At 39.2% G+C, this 16162-nt stretch overlaps 1 protein-coding gene across 1 annotated transcript; it reads right to left on the bottom strand.

Moving 5' to 3' along the window:
* Positions 1 to 11525: 11525 nt before the first annotated feature.
* Positions 11526 to 15324, bottom strand: arl4ca (ADP-ribosylation factor-like 4Ca). The gene has a single exon (XM_044188417.1). It carries the CDS (start codon positions 14816 to 14818, stop codon positions 14234 to 14236), a length of 585 nt encoding a protein of 194 aa, XP_044044352.1. The 5' UTR covers positions 14819 to 15324; the 3' UTR covers positions 11526 to 14233.
* Between the last annotated feature and the right edge of the window lie 838 nt (positions 15325 to 16162).

Raw genomic sequence — 16162 nt, 5'->3', positions numbered from 1 at the left:
AGGTGCCAATTCCAAAGCAGTCCGTGACACATTTGCTCGAGACAAGGCCAGAGCCAAAATTCAAATTTTCATGTTCCAGCTGTCAGTCTCCTGATCTTTCCCTGACTAATTGTGAAAGACTGAAAGAAACAAGCGCGGAGAAAGTGGTAAAATGGATTCAAGGAAGGAAGATGCTGGAGATGCGGAAGGTCACGTGTGGAAGCAAATCGTGACCTAAAGAAACCCTGCCCTGCATGCAACAGAAAGCATTTGGGAATTTTGCAATGATGTGAATAAACAAGCTACTGCATCTAAAGTGTTATACATGAATCCTCAAAGTAAGTCCCCCAAAGTCCTACTAAAGTAGTTATAGTTAAACTGAGTAATAAAAACCGTACCCTTGAGACCTTTGCAATCCTGGACGGTGGCTCAGAGCGCACCATCCTACTGCCTTCAGCCGCTGAGTAGCATGGTTTGCAGGGTAGGTCAATCACCTTAAAACCTCCTGCAGCATTAAATCCATATACTATGGAAGGGGCATTTAAGCAATGCTGTCGCCATCTACACAGTGCGCCTTTGGATGCCTTTTCCAACGTACAGCCTCAGATCCTCATTGGGACTGAAACCCCCACCTCCTGTCAAACAAGCTCATCTCCCGTTGGGTCCAAAGAGGGCACCTGCAGCAGTAAACAGTAGACTTGGCTGGGCACTCCAAGGGCCTTCATTCCTATCTGGACCACAGGACACACCACAGTGTCTATTTACCTCAACAGCTATACTGACCTGAAGCGTGATGTGGATAAATTGTGGCAGTTGAATCCAGTTCCTGAGCTGCTGCAGAAGTCTCCTGATCCTATAACCCCAAATCTCCTCCTCATGGGAAGGAGAGATGCCTCCCTCCCTCAGGCAGTATATGCAGGTACTGAGATCCTTGGTAGGAGACAATGGAGACACAGCCAGATATTGGCTGACCTGTTTTGGTTCTGATTTATTAGGGACTATCTCTCCAACCTCTAAATTCGTCATAAATGGACAGCTGTAAAATGTCAAATCCATGTGTTTAAATGTGCCCACCAGCTAGAAGCTCTATGGTCCAGTCATCCTTATACTACCTAATCAGGCAATAATAATCTAGTTTACATCACATGTCAAGTTTAGACTTTACAGTTATTTTCACAAAATGAAATATGCAGTTCTTATCATCTGAGGCTAGTTTTAGTTGTTAATCTCGGCATATAGGACAGACAACTACAAAGACAAACACAAAAAGCAGTGCATGTTTTCATACAAATAAGTAAGAACATGACATGAGATCAAACATAGAGATCAGTCTTTTAAAGCCATATGCATGCAGCTACAATGATAGGAAGTGGTACATTAAAAAGTGGGTGACCTTTGACCTCCATTCAGTGAAGCAAATAACCACAGATCAATTCAACTTTACCTTCAGAAAAAACAATTATTTATGTTCTTCTATAAGATATGTTATAAGATCATATCTTAGCAAGGCTGGATGAGGGAGAAAAGAGTTTAATTAAACAGCAACAGTGCTGTTAGCAGTCAGACAGAGCGCAGGAGATGAGTCCTGCCACAAGAGGGAGCTAAAGGAAAGGACTGCAGAGAGGAAATTACTAAAACTCTTTTCTAAGTAGTAACAACATAATCACTTCTTAAAATGTCTTAGAACTTATTTTCCACTGTTTTATGTATCTTTCTTCATTTATTTTTCTTGTTTATGTAACACATGGGAGACTTTGATTTGAAAAGTCCTTCATTAATTATAATCTGGGGTTCAGGCCTGCAGGGTTGAAAGCAAAGCCCTCTTTTGATTTATTTGACAAGACAAATATCTCAAGTCAAGTCAATATTATTATTAATTAAGTATTTTTTACTTAAGTTGAATTATCACTATTACTATCTCTTTATCTCTCCATGTATAGAGGCATTTACAAATGTACCTATCCAGAAATGGGCACTGAAACTTAGAAATTGAACCATTGATCCATGTATGCACTGAAAATTTCAACAAACAAAACTGTGAAAGAAAAAAGAAAAAAGAAAGTCAACTATGTGTCTAATTAATTAAATACTTAAAATACTTGATGTATTTTGGCCTCATGGTGTCACAAGAGGCGCTTTGATTTTTCACTGGAAACACTATCAAACTGTAACCCCGCAAAGTGGTGCGTACAGTAAAAGGCCTGAACAGCACTGCCAGTTTTCGGCCACATTTGATGGGCGGTGAGAGATAATTTCCCTCCATAAGTACAGCTTACATGGGCCAAGTGAGGAAACGACCACTTTTATTTGCTTACTTTGCAATTAAAAACTCAGAACATGAGGTGATGTGAGGAAAAATGTTGAGTAATTGGAAAGTTGTGGATTTGATCTGAGGCAAACACTGTTGAAAAAGGCATGCCTTTGGTGATATACCTATAAAAAAAGGAAAGTATTTAAATACAGTCCTTTAAAATATTTATGTCTATGTAATGTTAAAAAGTATTACAGCGCCTTTTTTATCAGTCTTGCAAAGTCTTTTTCATCAACTGTTGGCAGAATGTGAGCTAATGGAGAGCCTGATGAAACAGAAAAGGAGACTCCAGTTATGTAAACTCAGATCACTTTATTTCTACCCTAAAACATCAGCCACCACAAAAAAGTTTTTGTTAGGACGTCCATTTTGTCATTATTTACGACCAAAAGCACTCAAATGCATGACCCATTTCCAACCTCTGATTTTGGAGGAGGGAGTATCTGTCATGCTAAGGACATTTTCACTGTCAACTGAAACAAAGGTTAAATATATAAATTAGACAGTTTATATAAACCCCTTTTGGAACATAAAACCTGGGTTTGTGTCACTGTAAAACCACCAGAAACAGCTAGATGAGCTTCATGAGATTAAAATCTGTCAGGAAATGGACTAAATGGACAGATTTCAATTCACTGGGTTGCTTTTTAAATGTGAACGTGGTGAATAAAAGCAGGAGTACAGAGAGGGGAAAACATTAATGCCAAGACAGATATGATCATTGTTGTGACACTAAATAAAGAAAACATACTTGCAAGTCTAAAGCCCTGCTAGCTTCCCCTAGCCCAAGTGAAGAAAACACACTGAAGCAAAACAATAGTGTCACTAATCGAGTGTAGAGAGACTAAAAACTAACAGCCATGTGCTAGGGGCTATCTTTGTGTAGCATATTAGCATGCTAACATTGAGGGAAGGTTTTAGGGTAGATGGAAGTGCAATGCAAATTCCACATATAATTTTAAAATAATAATAATGTAATGGTTGTGGTAATAGTAATAAAATAACAACAATAGGAATGATAGTGATAGGAATAATAATGATAATAACAGTAATAAGACTGATAATAACAATTGAAGTAGCAGTTGTCGAGCAGGAACACAGGGGCAGCAGCTGGCCCGCAATCACAGATCCAGTCTCTGCAGCTCCGGAGGCAGAAATTACCTGCAGAAAGCGACAGAAGGAGAGAGGAGAGAAACGAGAAAGCACAAAACTACGGGAGAAAGAAGATGTCGATTTAGTAACATGCATTAATGGGATAAGAATGCATACAGATGGGAAGAGGAGGAGAGAGTAGCTCAATAAGGTACTATGAGCTCTTTAAGAGACGATGCTGCCTGACCATTAAGAGCTTTGTAGGTGAGGAGAAGGATTTCAAATTATGTTCTGGATTTTACAGGGAGACAGTGCAGGGTAGCTAATATTGGAGTAATATGATCTCTTTTCCTAGTTCTTGTCAGTACACGTGCCGCAGCATTCTGGATCAACTGGAGAGTCTTAAAGGACTTATTCAGGCAGCCGGATAATAAGGAATTGCAATAATCCAGACTAGAAGTAACAAATGCATGGACTAGTTTTTCTGCATCATTTTGATAACTCAGAGGTTCCTTAAGGTGCTGCTGGAGACCAGGGCAATGCCATCTAGAGTAACTATATCTTCAGATAACAAGGTTTTTGGGGCCAAGTACAATAACTTTAGTTTTGTCAGAGTTTAACATAAGAAAATTGCAGGTCATCCAGGTTTTTATGTCCTTAAGGCATGCTTGAAGTTTAGCTAGTTTCATCTGGCTTGATCGATAGGTATAATTGGGTATCATCCGCATGACAATGAAAGTTTATGGAGTGTTTCCTAATAATATTGCTTAATGCTAGCCTATATAAGGTGAATAGAATCGGCCCAAGCACAGAACCTTGTGGAACTCCGTAACTTTGGCGTGCAAGGAGGATTCATTATTAACATGTACAAACTGAGATCGATCTGATAGATAGGATTTAACCCAGCTGATCCCCCTGAGGAAAAGTCAGGGGATCACCAAAGTTGGTAGGATTTCATTTTATGGGGAACATGAATGTCTGTACAAAATGTGGCAATCATCCAATGGCAATAGTTGTTGAGATATTTCAGTCTGGAGGGTGACAGTAGAGGAAAGGCCATGGAGTGTTCAAAATGGAAAGGTCATGAATGTGCTTAGTAGACTTAAAGGCAGCCTGCCAATGATATTTTGTGTGTACAAGCGAAAGGTTTGGCCTGGTGGTGGGGTTAGAGGAAAGGTCAAGTGGTCACAAAAAAACATTAAGATTCATCCTCTGGGGGGCAGGAGTGCTGCTTGGAAATTTTCATGGTAATCTGGTCAACAGTTGGGTGAATATATATGTTTTGCCCTTTCAATAAAATGGCCATAAATCTGAGAGTGATATCAGAGACATCATCCTGTCCAGACATATTCACTTCTCTGAAAATAATCTGAAATTAGTGACAGACAGATGAGAGACAGGCTGTTTTCAGTTTATTCAACTCCCAGCATTCTTTGGGAGAGTCCCAGTAGAGAGGGACCCGCCCTCTGGATTACAGAGGTGAGCTGTGTAATTTAACATGTTAATGACACGCTCCACCAAACAGCTGTCATTAAAGTTATAAATCTGACACAATGTCACTCTGCATCTAAATCTATAGTAGACTACTCTGCTTTTTGTAATTTTTCCACTCTCCTTTTCACTCCTGCTCCTCTTTAGATATTTATCTAAAATTTTTAAATTGTTTTATTTGTATTTTAAAACGCTTTGTGTGTATGTGTTGTAGCTCGGTTTGTACCTAACACTGTGTATTTTCTCATGAAAAATAGCATAAAATCACATGAAACCAGTACATAAAAGATGAAGATGCAGAAAACACCCTGCCAGTGTATCTTAGCTTTTTTTTTTTTTAAACATCTCCCTGGTTTTACGCTGACCTCTAAATTTAACTGAATAAAAATTATGATTCTTCTTAAAACGTATGCTTAAAGGACGATTCATCCTGTCTGTCACAATCCGATTTGTCTCAGCATCTGCGAAATCCCATCTGTGGTCCCTCAGAGAGAGAGAGAGATACCTACACAGAAAACATATCTGAGCAGATTTCTCTCATTTCAGAAGAGCTTTCCTACTGTAACACAACACATGTCCATATTATGTCTAATTTATTTAACAGTGGAGAGTTGTGTTTTAATATCTATGCATAAAAACATGGTTAGTTGGTTGATGATGGATGCATTATTCCTGTTTTTATAGTATTTTATTTATTTTTGTTGGTAATGTACTCTATATAGCTTTCTAATTTATTTTTCCTTTACTTTACTCCTCTTATCTGCCCTCTGCCTGTGCTGCAGTAACACCTTATCAATAAAGAGTCAATAAAATGTTAAATTTGGAACATAATGTGACACTTTTAATATCTTATTGTGTTTTTACGCTGCACAAAGGTTGTACAAAGGTTGCAAAACACAAAGTTTCAGAGACCAAGTGAAGGAAACAGAGGCCACAATAACATTTCAGATAATGGCATTTCAGAAAAGACGTTATCGAACATTGAGACTTAATATTAGTGAAGAGTCAGCAGGTCCAACCACGATTAACATTCGAGTAATTACCATATTTAAACTAAAATAAGCAAAACTGTTGAGATAAGATTTGGACTAGATTCAGACCCAAAATCGAGGACTTGAGACTGGCAGTAGACTTGACTGCTGTGAGATGTGAGTTACTTGAGACTTCCTCTTTTTCTAACTGTGGAAAAATAAATAAGACACCAACATATCCATTAAACTTCAGCTTTTAAGCCAGAATGGACAAGTCATCCTTAACATGCTCAGAAAAAAATGGAAATTCCATGACAACTGTGCAAACTCCATCTGCTAAAAAGAGCTTGACCCTTTGGTTTCTCTGCTCTTTTCATGGTTAAGAATGAGGTTGGTGGGGATGTCCCAGTAGCTCACCTGGTTAAGCATGCACCCCATGTATAAGAAATACTACAGCAGTCTGGGTTCAAATCCAGCCTGTGGCCCTTTGTTGCATGATAGTTTTGAAGGAAAATGTTCAAATCCTGTCATTTTAATGGTCAACATTACATTGTAACTTCCCCTAAAGGACTTGAGACCTATTCTCAAGCCCTGAAAATAAGTAAAATATTTCAGCTTTAATTCGACTTTAAATTACTTGTTGATGGCTCTAGTTTCCCTCTCCTCCTCCCTGTCTTTCCCAGACTCCCAGCCTGTAATTAAAATGATAATGAGCTGTGTTTCAAATGAAGCCTCGGCCGTGACGTCAGCAGTGACTCTCGGTTCACCCCGACACACAGGAGGAAACACAGCCGGATTAGCCTCCGCCTGAACCGGCTCGCAGCACTGCAAACCGCCGAACACACTCCACACTGAGAGGGTGTGTGTGTGTGAATGAGGGACGATTCAACACCAACTGCAGCTGTACATAGGTGGAATTAGCATTTTAATAAGAAGAGTTCATTTCCAAAGTGATATTAATCCATTTTGCACAGAAGAATAGAAATGATGATGTGGATTTGAGTAGAGTGCTGAATGAAGGATGTTCTTTAAACATTTACAAGCAACAGCGTGTGATTTCTACCCGGTCCTTATCTTAGGTCTGATGTTGGAATTTGAGGACAGTGCTGTTGTTGTTATGGAGTAAATCATTAAAACAGAAATTAGAGCTTATCAAGAGCAAGACCGGAGCTTAGCCAAACTAGAGCTGAGAAAGACCAGAGCTTAGCTAGACCAAAGCCAAAGCTTGGAAAAAACTGAGACTGTAAAATTGGACTAGGTCTTTGAAAGACAAAGACCAAAGAAGACCTTGGAAAGACAGAAACCACAGAGTAGAAAGACTCTACATTTCTGTCTGTCTGCGGAAAGGAAGACAATGGAGTTTAGAAAGACTAAACCAGAGCTTAGAAATATTAAGACCTAAACTTGGAAAGACTAAGTAAGGCCAGAGCTTAGAAAATCCAAAACCAAAGCAGAAAATAACAGATTTTATGGACAGAAATTGGAGCTTATAAAAAGTCTAAGCTCAGAGTTAGCTTCTGTAGACCATGAATGTCCATGCAAGCATTTATGGAGAGCCATCAAATATTTGTTGAGATATTTCAGTCTAGACCAAAGTGGACCAACCAACAGATTGACCAACATCCCAACACCCACGCTGCCAGAATGACCAAGAAAAGAAAAGACCAAGTCCTGAACTTATAAAGACCAAGACCAGGTAGTAGAAAGCTCAACACAACAGCAGACAGACCAGAGCTTAAAAATACAGAAACTAGATCTTAACTGAGCTTAGAAAGACTTTAGAGAGTGTAGAAAGGCAGAGATCAAAGCATAGAAAAGACGAACGTCAGAGCTAATGAAGACCAAGACCTTGACTTTGAAAGACTGGGGCCAGATATTGGAAAGTTCAAACACAGACCAGGACCAGACCAGGACCAGGTTTCTTTATTTGTAAGAACAGAGCCAGAGAGTGGAAAGACCAAGACCTGAATTTAGCGAGGTCATGAAGGCCAGAGATTAGCAGACTCAAACCTATCTTAGAGAGACTAAAATTAGAGCTTCAAAAAGACTGAAATCAGAGTGAAGACAGATCAAGACCAGAAATCCCAAGACGAGAGCTAACACTGAGCTCATAAAGTCAGAGAGTAGAGCGGAAACTACAGAAGACTAGAACAACGAAATCAGAGCAATTTTAATGCTTTTCTCTGTCATCAGATAGACTGGTTTTAAATCTTACAGCATCTGTTGACTCAACACAAGCTGCCGTTACCAACATTAAACAGTAAACTGAGCTTATGCAACAACAGCACGTTGGACAGGAGGAGAAGGACAAAGCGTGACCTTGATCACAACACTGGATCTGTAACCGATGTTTGTCTTCTCATAAATGTTCCACTGATTAATAACACAGATAACTAATGTTGTCTTGTTGTTAACATCTGATGTGATACAGTTGTTTGGTTGATGTTCATGTGAAAAACATGTATTGGCTTCGGGTCTTGAGAGACAAGTTGTGGGTTTTCCCATTCATGTTAATACAGCATGTTAGAGGCAGCATCTAGTGGTATTGCAAAATCCTTTTAAATAAGTGCTTATCAATAAAAATATTATTAAATATTTTGACTGAATGTTTGTGTGTGTCTCAGACGAAACATCAGAGGCAAATTCTGAAAAAAATTTGCAGAAAAATATTAAAATTGAATTGTATTCTCCACAAAAATATATGTAGTAGCCTTCAAAGCCCATATTGGTTTGGCAGAATACATTTTCTTCCCATCAGACAAAACCTTTGTGAAATCTGACAAAAATCTGACAACCTGCTTTAAAAAAATAAAATAATCTCACTCCTGCACATTCAGCGCCGTCCAAACAGCCAAGTGGATTTAAAATGTTAACGCTGCTCTTGTTCTTTGGCGCTCAAAGCTTCTGCATGCTCAGCGTGACAGTCCTCCATTTTTGGACAGCGAGGGTGTGAGGGATTATCATCATGCAGGAGAATACACAGATAAAACAGAAAATCCCATTCACAGCCACCCACAGAAACAAGAAGAAGGTAATGAAACAAAGAAACAGCGGAAACCTCTATGCTCTGTCAGCGGTTTGTAGAATCATATTCCAGTCAGTGTGAAGATACTTTATTGTAGCTGTGAGATAAACTGGCCTGGGTTTGCAGCACATTTGGGAACGGAAACTGGGCTGTGGAGTAGAAAGGGTATAAACAAGTCTTGAATTGGGCATTAAGTCAGGTTTTCTATCCACAACATTATCATAATGGAGGATATCTATGGGGGTTAGGGTTAGGTTATAGATCAATAATACCAAAAACTCACTGATTTCTTCACCAGCTGCTGAGGTTTAAGGTTTAAGGCTTTCAAAAGTCACAACCCACAACTCTTATTTATAACAAAACACTTCAAAAAAGTTTGTTAAAATATCTTTTTTAAAACCTGACAACACAAAACAAAAATCCAAACGCAAGCAGCAAGAAAATGAGACATCATTCAGAGAAACCTCCATGGTTCCAAAGGACATAAAACAAGCATTTGCAAGTTTTAGTTCCTTAACTACAAATCAAGTACTTTACATTTTTGCTGACCATTTTCAAATCCAGTTTTAGATATTTGGATGCATATTTCCCAGCATTCCAGCCAGGAAGCCATTGGCTTCTATTCATTTCCACTCAGTGTAAAAATCAATTAGACTCAAGACTCTTGAGTGAACATCAAATGATGGATTATATAACATTCTCTGAATAGATTTTGATCCTGTACAGAAATAAATGGAAACAAATTAATTACCATCTGAAAACAGCAGCATAGTTTGCAAAATAGTTAGCTGTAATGTTAAAGCAAGGCTGGTATTATTCTAAGTTTTAAAACCGGCTCACGAATATATAGTTAAAATTTTTAAAGGCTCAGTAATTTCCAAAAACAGCTGGGCTCTGTAGTTTTTAGCAAACATTATTCAAACAATATAGTACATTTGTTGGGGACTATTTTCAGCGGCGGATGAATCCACATGTGGTGCTATAGTGAGCATTTGGGGCAGCAGGACGGTGTGTGTGGGACTGAGTCAAAATAAACTACAGTGTGTGTGTTCATGTTGATGAAGCAACATGTCACCCAGAGCAACAGTGCGGCTCACTGAGGTGTTTTTAATAGTTTTTGGACAACAATGGAGCTCTATGGCTCAGAGGAAGAAGATATAGCAGGATTTAGACACATTATACTTGTTACATAAGCTACATGGGAGTAAATTGCACCACACATTGCTCATGTGTCTTCTAACCAGACTTTTCTTGACTCCACTGAGATCCAATCAAAGCTTAAAATATGTCTTTATGTTTACAGAGACTTGATTCCCATGCCTCCGACTTGAACCAGTGACCTTTTGTCTATAAGCCCAGTTCTCCAGCTCCAGATATGTTTGATATTCAAATAAATCAGTAAATGTGTGCACGCATACTTTAACCTCCAGACAGTTTAGTCCCAGAAGAGACATAAAAAAACCCTGTCTTATTTCAGGAACACAAAGCACATGGTACAATTACACCAAACAAGTAAATAACAGAAGGAAAATAACACTTTCCTTATCAGTGATTATACTTTGACATGACAGCGGCTTTGAGTTACATATGAGTTATGCAAACCACAATAATAAGATGGGAGACAGTTTAGCTGTAAACACAATGACTGCAGAAAGGTAAATTTGGCACAAGACAGAGAAGACGAGTAAACAACAAGGAGGGAAAACATGTACTTTGCATGTATTTTCTGTCCCTGGAGATTTACAGCACAATCAAAACTACTATGTAATTTTCCTCGCATAATTCCTTAAATATATTCATGAGATACATAACTTCAAATTTCAAAGTTACGCTTTAATTAATGGTTCATAAATCATTTACTAATGATTTCAGTTATAATCACTTACATTAATAGGTTTTGGATTGCTAGACTTATTAGATAACTCATGAGTTTATTAAGGGGTTATTAATAAATATTCATGTTTCTTATGTTATTAATGGATTATGACTGATCCATAAAGTATTATTAAATGGTTTATTAAAATTAATCAGGCATTAGTTACAAGTTATAAACCCTTTTAAAGGTTAACTAGACAGTGGTACCAAAATGTCTTGTTGCCTTCTGTCATATTGTCATTTTGAGACCATTTATTGATAAAACTTTAATAAATACTCATGGGTTTCTCCCTCTCTGATTATGCCTTATTAATGGCTTTTAACTGATCTTTAAAGCATTAAGTAAATTATGTATTAACCATTAATTAAACCATTAGCTAAAACCTATATAAACCTCTTTTAAAGGTTAACTTAAAAGAAAGTGATATTAGTTCTTGAAGTTCTTGAAGTAAATAAGTTAAAATATCATTAAGATCACTGTTAGTAAAAATATAAATATAATGATGATATTGGCTGGAATATTTTAGAGAAGCTGCCTTGACTCACGTTTTACCTTTTTTCAATGACAGGCAACAAGTCAAAGTTGCAGTTGCAGCAAGTTTCAGCAGGTTGGTGAAGTGGGCCGTGCAATATGAAGAATTTACTTTATATTGTGAGTAATGAAATGGATCATTTTTAATGGTAACTCACAACATGATACACTGTATAACTGGCACTTAGCTGAGAGCTGCTGGGAATTTCCCACCTTGATTAAAGCTTCAGAAACCAGACAACACACAAGTTCAATTACAAAGAGTTTTAATCCCAAAAATACTTTTTTCTTTTTTTCCATTTTGGCATGTAATACATTGTTTGGTCTTGCTGTATCTTGGCTGTAATGCTATACTGTATAATTTTCATTGTCTGAAGTAGTGACTGTCATGCAATGTTGAACACAGCTCGACTGAATACTGCAGAAAAAGGATGCCACGTTCACGTCAGATTTATGTCGGAAATATAATATTTAGACTGCAAAAAAATTATTATCTGCCCCCTGGTGGTTATTACAAGTATGACATGTGGGGATTTTTGTAGCATTCCAAGATATTATGATGATTTAAATTACCTTCGAAACACAATCAACTTTAAAACGAGGAACATGCTGTAGTTTATCATTTAAAATCCATAAAGTATGATTAGTTTTGTGGACATCGAGCTGCAGCAACAAAATCTAATCCTGTTTCTTCTACTGTTTAGACGTGAACGCGGCATTAGACAACAGTCTGTGTGAGACATTCAACAGTCCTGTCAGTTAAGACAAAATGCTCATTTTAGTGAGTTTTTAGTAACTATTCTGCAAACGGTCAATCATGTGGGTGAACATTGTTTCGACACTGTCAAGGGTGGGGACTGAATTGGTACTTAGGGGTAATAATTAATTTCTTTTAAAAACCCACACAGCATGTTTTGGTTTATCATTCAACTGGAGTAAATGTTTATGATTAAATATCCTTCATTAAGAGGAAAAGTAATTTTTAGGAGCAGCTTAACAGGTTCCAGCCTGTCAGTTTGTTTTACTACATCATTGTTACAGGAAGACACTTTGCTCTCTGTCCTGTCACTGCCAGCAGGTTGACACTATGTGGGATGTACTTGTAACACTTTCTCAACAACACTGTGGAACAGCTGATAACAAAACTACTATTTATTTTGGCGAACAGTAAGGATGCTGATCTGATTTTGTCCGAGTCTTGTGCCCAAAATCACTCTATGCTGACGACTATGTAGTGTTTTGTTGGAAGTTGTCAGGAAAAACACTACAATGCGTGATGATACTGTAGTTTCATTAATTTGTTTGGTAACCTCTCTTTTTTGTAGTATTGAGATATAGCTACAAAAATGGCACTGTTGTTTAAACAGAGAATTATTTTGAACACCTCTAATGAGAAAAATGTGTATGAAAATTAAATGCTGTTTTGACGCTTTGCAGCCACGTCACTAATCTCACACCTCCATTTGTGGGAATCTAGTGCACAAATAATATAAACAGCCATTGCTACATTCATCTGTGTTTCATTATCCTGCTACCTAAAAGAGGAAACTAGCAAAAAATCTAGCATGTTTTTCTGGCCACTGGCCAAATAGTTAATGCGCTCTCTACAAGTATTTGGCAACAAATCACTGCAGCTCGAGATTTGTAAGCTCTAAATGGCAGTAGCAAATACTGTTTGCAGCTATAAACTAACACATGGTGTCCACTGGCAACTTATTTAGCAACTAGTTGTTACTTTTCCTGGAAGAATGGTGGTAACGCTGCACCCAGGCCAAAAACAGAACATAAAGTCAATCAGACAGAGGTCTACTGAAATCAGCTGAGCTCAAGACCTCCAATATGGCTTCCAGAGGAGGTATAATCAAAGACACACAACTCAGAAAATGTCTCAAAGTGCAAAATGAGCATGGAGTCAATGGGTAAATTTCATAATCTTAAGCCACTGCAATTTTGTTTCCAGTAAAGACAGTATCAATGCCACACTTAATTGTGTCAAATGCAACATATGAGACGTTTTTAAAAAAAAAATGTAGCTTATTATTGTCTTTACCTGTGAGCATTGAGCCCTTTTTATCCCCCATCTGCTTTCTTGAGCCACAACGCTACAAATCTTGGATACTGAATAAATATTCCTATAACGCTGAGACTTCAGTGACCTTATTAGTTAACTGAACTTTACTTACTTATTTAGACTGAGCACCCTCCAGAACCTAAACAAAGTTGTATTCTCAGCCTTATCTCAACCAATCATTTTGGATTTACATTTTCACCGCAGAGTGGTAGGGAGGGTTGTAAATAACAAAACAATGGAGGATGGAAGAGATGGAGAGTGTCTCTGTCTTCTCAGGAGAATCATCTTTGGTGTAACACCATCTCACAGATCTAAATGCCAGTCTGTGCATCAGTGCATCCCTAATCACATTTACAACAGTCTGTGCACAGCACAACACAGCAGCAACAGGGATCTCTGCCAGTAGATCCATACACTTTATAAAACATCTCTGCTAAAATGAAACAGTCCTATTAATACTCCTACATCAGGGACTCACTCACAGGGAGTTAAAACTGTTGATCAAGGCAAGTCATCATTATTTCCCCCCCATAAATTTGAGATTATTATGATTGTTTTGTAAATTAATGTCATTCATATTTATATTATAAGATTGTTTCCTGCAAACAAAAATGTTAATAAATGGAGTTTAGGCAGGTTTACCCTCATTATATCCCGCTATAACATTCATATGCAATCATATAGATCCTAATGAGTGATAATAGTGGTATTTTTTTTAGCTCATGTAGCATCACTATAAATATATTCCCGTTATATATGGAGCCTTGCAATGTTTCTGTGGTGATCAACAATGCTATTTATGCTTCATGGTGTTTTTATCTGCTGTGTATGTAAAATCCCTCTTGAATTCATCCTGTAATATTTCTATAGTAAGGAAAATCTGCCATCACTGCCTCTTCTTCTTCTGCTTCAGTGACTTCCTCCTCTTCACTATCATCTCATACAGCTTGTCCATGCCCTCATCCAGCCCCTCTCCTATGATGGCGCAGGCCGGCTGGACGTGGTACGGGGTGGAGGGGCTCAGCTCAGCCAGAGCCAGCTGCCTCTCGATCTCCCCGACATCCAGGGCCCGGGGCAGGTCCTGCTTGTTGGCGATGACCAGCAGCGGGGTCCCCTGGTTCTCCGAGAACCGGGTGATCTTGTGCAGCTCGGTCCGGGCCTCCTCCAGCCTCTCGGCGTCCACGGAGTCCACCACGTACACGATGCCGTCCGTGCAGCGGCTGTAGGGCTTCCACAGGGGCCGCAGCTTCTCCTGGCCCCCGACGTCCCAGAAGTGGCAGCTGATGCCCCTGGAGGCCCCCGCGCCGCCCAGCCGGATCTTCTCTGTGTTAAAGCCGATGGTGGGCACCGTGTTGACAAACTCGTTAAATTTAAGCCGGTAGAGGACGGTGGTTTTGCCCGCAGAGTCCAAGCCGAGCATGACTATGTGCAAGGACTGGAAGGCACCCAAATTGGAGAAACTATTCCCCATCTTGCAGCCTTGCAGCAGGGAAGAGGAACAGTCTGCACTCCCACAGTCCCAGCAGCGAGCGATATCACCGCAGATGCTTAAATGTCCCAGGAGTGATCCATATCAGGTTATTCCCCCGGTGAGAGTGAAATCATATGGTCAGAAACGGCTGATCCGCGCCTCTCCTGTTCAGCAGATGTGGAGGGCGCAGCCCCTCGTTGCGCGGAGGCACTCCGGCAGCCAGACAAGCCGCAGCATCCCTGGACTCACTCCAACAGCAAGAGGCGTCCAGAAACAGTCAAATCATCACACACACAGCGGTGCATCTGCCGTGCGCACCGCTTTCCAAATGCGCAAATTACGCGTGGCCGAATGTCACATCATGTCTCTGCGTCTGTCTGTGTGTCTCCAAGTGCGTAGCAGCTGCCTTCATGTAGTAACACACACACACGTGATGGTGTATGACGCGTGGATCAGCCTCTAAATGTTGCCATGAAAAGATGTGTCAAGCTGAGGCACAAAAATACAAAATAAGACTTCCGGTTGAGCAGTGGCGCCTCAAAAATAAAAGCATCTTCTATTGAAAATGTCCGTAAGACAGCCCAGTGAGGCTGAGGGTCTTATTTTGAACTGCATTCATTCATGTTGTGGCTTTAGTGTTTCCTCTGCGCACTGAGCTGTCTGAGCTGCTGAAACTCTGACACCTGGTGGTCAAATATGTCAACTACGTTTCCTAACACACGAGCTGGAGGCTGCCAAGGCTGATATGAAATATCTTCGAGTTGTTAATTGTTGTTCTGCGCATTTGCGCATTTCATTTAAAATCTGCTTCGGGGAAAACATTCAAATGCTTTCCTTACATGTCTTGTCCTGTGTGCTGCTGAGCCCCCAAACAGCAACATACAGAGAGTTTCTAATGTAAAATAGTCAAAATTATATGCGACACTGTATAATCACAACACACACCAGGTCTTCGTGTATGTATACAACAATGGTAGAACATCTGACAACAATGAAAGGATGCTGATTATCTAATTCTAACATATTTCACGTGTTTTCAGGTTCCGTTTTTGCTCAAGTAAAGTGCAAATAAACTGGATGCTTAAAAATAAGTCCTAAAAAATATCAGTATATTTTAAAAGAATGGTAAGCATTTGGCAAATTGTGCATTATTTGCAGTACCTAAGCTAAAACACTACTATGGTAGACGTGGTCCTGTCACTAGATGGCAGCAAAATATTACACAACAGGATGAGATTCTAAACAGTCATTACAGTTCAGAGTTTCAAAACATTAACAGTGAGCTGAGGAGATTTGGGAATGCAATAATCACTGTGAATTGTGTCTGTACATGCAGCACCTACT

The sequence above is a fragment of the Siniperca chuatsi genome, linkage group LG24 (assembly GCF_020085105.1).
Source record: "Siniperca chuatsi isolate FFG_IHB_CAS linkage group LG24, ASM2008510v1, whole genome shotgun sequence".
In the NCBI taxonomy this organism is placed as follows: domain Eukaryota; kingdom Metazoa; phylum Chordata; class Actinopteri; order Centrarchiformes; family Sinipercidae; genus Siniperca; species Siniperca chuatsi.
The sequence above is the reverse complement of the archived record's forward strand: the minus strand, read 5'-3'. Positions and strand labels throughout refer to the sequence as shown.

Bases quoted from the DNA above. Each gene is read 5' to 3' on its own strand.
- arl4ca (XM_044188417.1), bottom strand. From the start codon at position 14,818: ATGGGGAATAGTTTCTCCAATTTGGGTGCCTTCCAGTCCTTGCACATA.